The sequence below is a fragment of the Cajanus cajan genome, chromosome 6, assembly GCF_000230855.2.
Source record: "Cajanus cajan strain Asha chromosome 6, NIPB_CcT2T_4, whole genome shotgun sequence".
In the NCBI taxonomy this organism is placed as follows: Eukaryota; Viridiplantae; Streptophyta; class Magnoliopsida; order Fabales; family Fabaceae; genus Cajanus; species Cajanus cajan.
Window position 1 is genome coordinate 55457354 of NC_138522.1, and position 9482 is coordinate 55466835.

At 35.0% G+C, this 9482-nt stretch overlaps 2 protein-coding genes across 2 annotated transcripts; both read right to left on the bottom strand.

The window, feature by feature from the left end:
* Positions 1-436: 436 nt before the first annotated feature.
* Positions 437-3326, bottom strand: CP33 (chloroplast RNA-binding protein 33). Its single transcript, XM_020371696.3, has 4 exons — positions 2798-3326; positions 2567-2668; positions 1012-1320; positions 437-905 (listed from the first exon to the last, which is right to left on the bottom strand). Exons 1-4 carry the CDS (start codon positions 3206-3208, stop codon positions 777-779), a joined length of 951 nt encoding a protein of 316 aa, XP_020227285.1. The 5' UTR covers positions 3209-3326; the 3' UTR covers positions 437-776.
* A 1173-nt stretch (positions 3327-4499) lies between these two features.
* LOC109808274 (nuclear transcription factor Y subunit A-10) lies at positions 4500-9055 on the bottom strand. Its single transcript, XM_020371189.3, has 7 exons — positions 8849-9055; positions 8367-8412; positions 7931-8252; positions 6106-6215; positions 5939-6007; positions 5644-5784; positions 4500-5363 (listed from the first exon to the last, which is right to left on the bottom strand). Exons 3-7 carry the CDS (start codon positions 8190-8192, stop codon positions 4959-4961), a joined length of 987 nt encoding a protein of 328 aa, XP_020226778.1. The 5' UTR covers positions 8193-8252; positions 8367-8412; positions 8849-9055; the 3' UTR covers positions 4500-4958.
* Between the last annotated feature and the right edge of the window lie 427 nt (positions 9056-9482).

Genomic DNA, 9482 nt, shown 5'->3' on the forward strand with positions numbered 1-9482 from the left:
TATTTTATAACAGTATATGATAGTTTTAAAATTTATTAAATAAATTTAATTTTTTAAAAATATTATATGTCAAATTTTAAATAAATTAATTTTTTAAAAATAATAAATAAATTGTATCACTACACATTGTAGTAACTTCATTTATTTATTTTTTTATAAAAAATAATTATACTCTATTAAAAATAATTAAATAAATTAAATTTTATTTAAAATATTATATATTAAAATTTTAAATAAATTTTTTATTAAAAAACAATTAATTGTGTCACTATAAACTATAACGACTTCATTAATTTATTTTTTTAAAATTTCCAAGCAAACATGAAACCTTTGTGTCGTCAGTGGCTGTAATGACTTTATTTAAAACACTATCGGCTATGACAACTTTTATAATATGACTTTTCTAAAAAAAAATAAAATACACATGACACTATAGTGACACTGTAATAAATTGCTCCAAAGGTATAAATAGTTTCAAAACAGCCTAATTTACATAATTAGTTTTAAAAATTACCCTACAATGGTTGATCAGCCACTATTAGTTCATCCAACCCTGAAAAGCTAGACTTTCAAAATTACGAACTGTATAATTAACATCGACCCCTTATAATATGTTCAATATTTGTTCAATAACTACTACATTTCACAACTCCCTGAAGGTCTAGTTAGTGTATACAATGTGACTAGCAATTGACAAGAAATTTGCCAAGAGGAACCTTTCAGGAAGAAGCTAAATGATGCATTTTGCGGGCAAAATTTTGATCGATTGTATTTCCTTATGTTCTGGCACTAGACACCAATTCTGAGTTTTCAACATTGCTTCCTGCATTTTCATCATTTACTGGAGGAGATGAAGGTGTCCTCGCTTCAGCCAAATTCAACCGCAAGGGCCGACCTTGTACCTCCTGAAAAACATTACATCACATTCAGAAGAAATGTGGGTATATAGTTAGACTGATAACACAATATGAGCTCTAAGATACAAAACTAACATGCCAAAATTGTTCTTACCACACCATTCATAACGTCCAAGGCAGCTGATGCAGATTCAGCAGTTTCAAAAGAAACAAAACCAAAACCTCGAGATCTCCCACTGTCCCTCTCATAGATGACCTTAGCACTCAATACGCCTGGCTGTTCAGCAAAAGCTTCTCTAAGACCCTGTGAGGTCAGTCCCCAACCAAGGTTTCCAGCATAGATCTTATGAGGGCTATCTATGAAGCCTCTGTAGTTGTTCCGTATTTTTGGTCCCATTACTAATCTTTCCCCTCCTTTGGGTACCTCTGGGAAGTTTACCTTAACAGTCCTACCACCAACTTGCTGTTCGTCAAAACAGTCATTAACATTAGCATTGAGATGATAGTTTAGATTAGAAAGCTCAGCTGCGATCAAGGCTTAATAAAATAATTTGAAGGCCTTCCAGTGGCATTAGTGTATGCCTTTTTATAAGATACTAGATTAGATATCTCCTATATCACAAGAACAACCAAAAAAAGAGAGATGCTATGGAAGAATAACATGCAATCCAAAATGATAGTAAGGGAAGGCAAATTAAAATGATCTCCCCAACTAATTTATAACCAAGTTTTAACAATGCACTAAGTTATTGCATCCACTCACAGTTTCATCATTTACAAACGGATGGAATCAAAGGAGGAGAGGGGTAAAAAAATTTGTTTGATTGAGAGGAGGACAGGGGAGAGATTTTAATGGAGGAAAGAGTAAATAACTCTTTTCTGGTTTGATTCACAAGGGGAGATGAAGGATTTCAAAAAACAATTTACCTTTGCATGTCTATAATTTTAAATTTAAAAACATAAGTTGAGATATTTTAGACATTATAAAAAAAATGTTTTAAAAATCTCCTCCCTCCCCTCCAAATCTCCTCAAATATTGGAGGAGAGCTAAAATTAGATGAGGAGGGGGTTTGCCCCCCTCTATTCCTCTCCTAAAAATTAAACTAAACAATAATAGTTTATAAAAACCCCTTCCCTCCCTTCCATTTCCCTCCAACCAAATACTATGTTAACCAACATTTTGTCATGATGTAATGTTACTAGATACTATATAGAAATATTAGTATAAATGGTGCCAAAAGGAAAAAAAAAAAAAAAAAAAAAAGTTGCAGTTTACAAGTTGGATTTTTTTTCTTTCAAGAATAATATATCATGATCCATAAGTAATTTATCCTTTGATAACTCGGTAATGGAATACCAAAACATGCTCTTGGGAATGTCTAACACTACTTCAATTAAAGGCAGCAGAACAAAATAAATTAACGGGATTAGAACAGCAGCTCTTTCTTATGGAAAGGCCTTGTCATTACGATTATGAACATTGCATAAGTACTAGTAACACACTCTCTAAAACTCCTTCTAGCATATTATCTCCTATTGATTGAAATTCATGTGACTCACTACACTAGTTTGGGAATGAAACCTATCAAATGGGGAATGAGACTCGCATATTCAGTAGGACTTACATTAAGTGCATCCGATAGAAGAGTGTGTTTGTTGCAAGCATTTCTCACAACAAAATTATGTAACAGCTAATGTATGAGACTTACCGCGCCATCAAACATTCGAATTGCCTCTTTAGCATCCTCTACACTCCCCATTGTAACAAATGCAAATCCCCTGCTTCTATCCGTGACACGATCATACACAATCTATAAAATTCAACAATAAAAAAAAAAAAGCACAGACCAGCATTAGATTGCTCCACAAAAACCTTGAATTTATCAATAAAAAAGGGCGAAAAGGGACTATAAAAATGGCAAAAAGAATAGGACAAAAACCTCAACAGACGCCACAGTGCCAGCTTCTCCAAAGAGCTCAGCCAATTGGGAATTCGTTATTGAATATGGCAAGTTTCCAACATAGAGCCTCCCAGCATCGTTTGAGTCCGAAACCTTTTGCTCTTCCTCTTGTTCTGCTTTTCCAAAGGTTAGTGTGTTTGGTTGTGGTTCCTCTTGTTGGGACTCTGTGCTGTCTTGAGCCACTTCCAACCCATCAAAGGCAGCGGAAGGAGGGGGAAGCCGGTGAAGTGGGAGAAAGGAAAGACTGAAACTTTGGGACTTGAGGTTGAGAGTGAGAGGTTTCAGGCATATGGGTCGTTGGCGGAAGTTGCTGGTGAGTGAAATGGAAGAGTGGGTGATGGAAAGGTTGTATATTTTGTTGCAGATAGGGGAAGAGGAAACAGAAGCCATTTAGTGAGAGAGAGGGTTGCGGTTTCAGAGTTGAGAAGTGAATTGGGTATGGAATCGGCACACAACAACTGTTGGGGTTTTCTAATTAACAGCTGAGTAGGATAAGGTTTTTCTTTGCTTCCGGCTGGGAACATGTCCAAATCTTACTTTTACTTCTCTGCATACATTTTTTTTTTTCTTCCAATTGTTTAACTAAAAAAAATCATCCTTTTCCAGTTGTATGGTTTTGTTATTGAGTGGAATGTTCAATATTTTATATTAAATTATTTTTTAAAACATTATTATGTTGTAATTTTTAAAAAAATTTAATATAATATAAGAGTTTAATTTCTATAATCTAATTTTGCAAAACTAATAAGAAATTATGTTATGAATAAAGTTATTCACTAAAATTTCTAATTAACTATCAATGTATTACGCCTCATCTATTTACTCGTCATATTATTTTAAGTCATTAGATGAACTTAATGTAATTAGTTAAAATAATATGTATAAGATCCTAGTTTAAATTTTGTTATTGTAATCTTAATTCATCGTGATAAAAAAGTATTAGGCCATTAAGAGTCCAGAGCTGATAATCTTAGTCAGAGATTATTGTAAAATTTTAAAAGTATTAATAAATATTAAAGTAATTTACAGCTCAATGAATCACTATTAGTTCAAAACTCACCTAGACCACTCCATAACAATCCTTTGAAACACCCGTAATGGTAATGTCACGAGTCAAGTATGAAGTTAAAGGGATGAAAAAGAAACGTTGATAGAGCAACTTGTTTCGTGGATGCCTTGGAGATGGTAATTTGGCAAGAATTTGAGCTGTTATCTCCCCAAAATTAGAAAGTAACATATTCCAACCAAATTTCCATAACTCAATGATTTACAGGAAATTTAGAATCTCAACTAAGCAACATCTCTGTCCCACTTCTGCAGAAACACAGGCAGTTCTCTTTTACTATAAAGAACAGTTAATTGCATGTTATTTATGAGTTATGATATAACAAATTAACTACGAGCCTAATACCTAGAGCCACATAAGTCTTTACTACAGCATCTAACGAGTGTTTCCTTCTATTTTGTCAAAGTAAGTCTGGAAACACAGGCCAACAGCTGAAAACTGAACCAGAATCCATATGATTGAAATTGTATAATACCATCTGGCTAAGTGAATAATACCACATGAAATTCTTAGCCATTACACCTACTTTTGACTTGCATGCTTCATCAGCAGGGATAATTCGCCGGGCTTGCCGTTTTCCAAATGCGAAGAATAATAAAACTTGGACGATACTCATGAGGAGAAAAACACACCAATGCTTTATTTTTCTTACAAAGATCACAGGACAAAGTTCTATAATACATTGCTCCTCAAAGTCAGAAATACAGAATACAACACCACGTTTAGACAACTATTAGAAGCACAGAAAACTAGAGTTTCAAGCTTTTTATTTTCACACAAAGACACATAGTTGTCTTCTGCATCAGGATATCAAGTCATTGGTTTTGTACCATGCCAAAGACATTCCAGTGCAAAAAGACAAAGACAGTACTACTACTACTACAGGTACATTGAGCCAAGGATGAGTTGCCTACAAGTACAATAATGAGCCAAGGATGGATTGCCTACGCATGAGCCAAGGATGGATTGCCTAGACCAGATGTTAGGACGATCCTACAGAACGAAACTTGTCACAGCCAACACAATCAACTGAAACAAAGCTTCTTCATCTGGTCTCAACAAGGATGTTGCAAATCAAACTTTAAGGTTGCAGCAATTACCTGCTGCTGCAACCCATTTGGGGGGTATGATCATACCACGCCCACCATCGATCATGTCTGCCAGAGAGTGGACAGCAGATCCAAGATGATTGAGGGAAAAGCTGTCGAGGCCTCCCCGCGAATACATGCTAGTTACTTCAGAACCAGAAATATTTGGACTGCTGCCATTAGTCTCCTTTGATGAGTTCATAGTTCCAACCTCAGATTGAAGGAATTCAGAACTCTGAGAGCCACCGGAATGCAATTGTTCAACTGTTTTATGCACTTCATTTCCGCTCTTACCATTTCCACTAACAGAATTCCTTGTGTTCAAGAAGCGACCCCCACATCCTCTTGGTCGCCGCATTGCATGGAGATGGCGTGATTCGTGCATGTAGGGCTGTAAGACAAACATAAAACTCAAATAACTACAAAAGTGATAAGGAAATAATACTATTTCACAAGCAATCAATGTGTGTGATCACTATCAGCATAGAATGTGATTATGTGGTGATTGGATATTTGAATACACAAATGCCTATTACAAATTTTATTATGTTAAATTTTAAATGTTCTTCATATCATAATTTTAAACTCAGATATACTCTGTTGGCCCTTGGGGTCACATTATGTTCATTAGTTCAAAGATGAAAAAATATTTAAAATATGAGGAATCATACCTTGCGACGTTTAGTCAATTTGTGATTAAGTACAGCTTTGGCACGGGACTGCCGGCGTCTAATGATTCCGTGGTACTGCTTAGCATTTACGTAAATTGGTCCATCATCAGATGTCATGTTAAGTGGCAGCATTATACGCCCCTAAATTGTAACAGAGGGTACTTAGATGATTTAGTAAATAGAGAATGATTTACACTAGATAAGCAAATAATAACTAAAGGCAAATACATGTTGAGACTTGATAGCATGGTATGGTTTATAAGGATTAAAAAGCTTGCTGAAGTAAAAGACAAACCGAAATTTGCTGTGCATAGGTTGAGAACAGCCCGTAAAATTGATCCGTATAAGGATATTTTGTACATATCTACAAAGGGGAAGATACCAAGCATAAGCAAAAATATGTTTACACACAAAAATGAAATGCTAAAATATCAAAGTGGTTACTTTTGAGAGAAGTTTTACCATGGGCTGACTAAATCCTATCTCAAAACGAGAGTTGGGGTCAGCAAGTGATGACTGCAGTGATATGGTTGTTTGAAGCTTTTGTGCATCATCTGACATTTTACAATCATCTGAAGAAGAAACGTCTTAATGGTTAACCACAGGAAAGTTGATGTGTCAAGTGCAGCAAAAACTTTCACTTCAAACAATTGAAAAACAAAAAAGCATAGAATAGTTTTCAACGTAATCAACAATTCAATTGGAGTCTCATATAATTTTAGGTTAATCAGAACTTAAGCCAAGAAAAAATCAATTTCAAGTGTGTTCAAAGGAAGCACATGGGCATAAAAGGATTATCTCATTTTATCTGTCTTACGATTTGATAACCAACATTTTTATGATTACAATCTTTATGGAATTTTGGAAGACAGCATGAGAAGAAGGAACGGGAAGACAGGAATCATTCTTCATGCAGGAATTGGCTTCATCCTGTATCATCCATAATACAAATAATTTGAAAACACAAGTTCAACTGTGTGTGTGTTTCAAAGTCTGAGTGAATATATCCTATTGTTGGTCACAATCTATGGGCTTCCTCCTGCAATATCTTAGCTTATGAAATGCACCAAAGCAGAAGTCCCTTGTAAGGTGTCTGTGGAAAGTGGTTTCCTCAAAATTGAAGCCAATTAAGCACTGAAATGCTCTCTAAAAAATTTTTAAAAAAAATTAATGACTTTTTTTGAGGACAGAAAAAAATTCAAACGATGTTTAATTTTAATACCTTAAAATTAATGACTTGTTCACAGTAGTTTCACTCAAAATTCAATTTAGTCCCTAGAGTTCAAGTTTTAAAACCATTTGAGATAGTCCCTATAGTTTTCAAAGGATGCAAATTAACTATGTTAACTGGATTTGTTCCCTTTTTAGAGTGAAATTATAAAACTATAATAGGGACCGTTTTTCATTGTTTGACAATTATAAGGGCCTTTTTAAACGGTTTTGGACCGTAGAAAATTGAGTTTGGAGAAAAACTATGAGTGATTTAACCTTTGTATTTCTTTGGGAAAGGGGTAAAGGGGTAAAGGGCTAAAGGCTCCTCCGCAATGTTTCCAATGAAGGCATTTTTTATCTTTCACCGGTACAAGTCAGTAAGCACAACTAATCACACTCTAATGTTAGTAAATCAACATAAAAGATTATGTTGAAGTCCTTAGATCTTTCATACGCATAATTCTTTTCCTTGTGGTGATGGCAACCATCATTCTGATTTTCTGAACAACAAGGCCCATTGTTTGCACATCATTCTTCTCTCAACCAACAATTTGTCTTAAAACAAAAGCTTGCCCACATATGAAGCTACTTTACCATGTTCTGCTTTCTTTGAAGGATAAAAAAACAAAAAAGAAAGAGTTGACAATAGGCAGTTTAGTTGCAAGGTAGTTTCTAGCATTTGTTGCAAGGTAGTTTCTATTCATCCAAAGCTTAAATAAATAAATAAATAAATAAAAGAATAATCTTTGCCTTTTCTTTGATTTCCCAAACTATGTGCAGCTAAATGTGTTTGTATAGGCGTTTGCCCATCCATTACGTGACAAGAAATATTTGGTGGAAGCATGTTTCCACAAACACACCCTAAAGTGATACGTGCAGCCTAATACCCTCCATTTAGATTTTTCCAGACAGAATTATTATATCGTTTACTGTTTGTTTATCATCATAAGTCACCTCACATGATATCCATCTCCCAAAAATTTTATGGCAAAAGATCACAGTTGATTACAATTACTAATTTGGTTAAAACACACGTAACTAAATTGTACGTCAAATCCAAAACCAAATTAAATACCTGGAAAGATGGTAAACTGAGTTGTAAGTCCTTTACCCAAAACTTGTTCAGCTCCTCTTGTCGATGGCTTAGTGGCAGCAAGTTGGTCTATGCAGTTAGGCAGCTCCAATGAAAACGGTTTCATTTGACCACAAGACTCCCCATGAACCGATTGAGATCCAAAAGCACTCCACCAGGGTGCTGAAGCTGCAGATGACAACTGCCCCACAAAATTGTGTGCATTTCCTTCATGTTCTTTCAGATAAACAGTTTGCATCGCCATATACAGCCTCCAAAAAATGATTTCTAACTTAATATTTTTTTGTGTACAGTAAACAACTTCCTGTAACCAAAAAAGGAAAAACAGTTACCCGAGGGCCAGATACAATATACAGTTTTAAAAGATCAAATTTACCAAGAAAGAAAAAGAAGAATAGAGGAGAGAAATATCACACACCTCAGATTTTTATCCAGTCTTCAGCATAAGCATCAACGGAAAGGAGCTGAATTGAAATATACATCAAAACAGAACTTCAATTACCATGCCTTAAGAATATCAATAATCAATAACAATAATACACAAAATGAGTTAACAAGAGCATTCTAGAAAGCCAAAGCAATAAAAACTGAAGACTTTAGAGCTTGAAAGTGGGACATAAAAGTGAAGATAATTAGAAGAAGACAAAAGTAAGATGGGAATTACAATCAAGAAAGGCACAGCCCAACAACTATCCCAACAGAAAAGTACAAAAAATAAACTAGAAATGATCTTACATACAAAATACGAAACCCAGATACGTAAACCAAGTACACCACTAGCAGAATCACAAAACCATGCTAGAGAAACGAAAAAAAAAGCACAAAAGTCAAGGTCCATAGAGTGAGTTGACAAGAGCCGTTAACTCCAAGAAAAAGAAGAAACAAAGGGAGAACACTAACATATGAAACTCAGTTGTGGAAACTGAAGAGGGAGTAGCAGCATCGAATCCTACGCAGAAGCAGAGTTAACCCCATTAGGTTGGAGTCATGTCGGTACAATATCAAGCAAAAGCACACACACGCGCAAAGGAGAGAGAAAGAGAGAAAGTGGAAGTAAAGGGAAAGGAGAGATATGAAAGCGTACAAGTGTAATGGAAAACAACACACCAATGAGCTTTGCTTTTCATGCATACCAAGGTCCCTCCACCTCCTTTTAGTACTATGTGACCCGTTTTTTATTATTATTTTATTTTTAAATGAATTATAACATCACTCACTGCCACAAATCTTTTTGTAGTATTCATTCTCATCGATTACACTTGCTTTTCTACCTCTGTCTGTTCATTCTTTAACCGAAAACAGGATGGTGCAAAAAGAGATGGTGGCCAAACTGTGCCAATATTTTAAGACCACCCCTCTATTTGTGGCAATGTCCCTTAATTGTTTTCTAATTTTATATTCTCACTAATGCAAGTGGGAGAGGTACCTTATGCTAAGTTTTAGATATTTGATCTGTGGTCCTCACTTCACAAGTTTGCATGCTTTGCTTAGCTCTAGAATTCGATGACTAGGCTTTGGCCCATTACTCACAAGA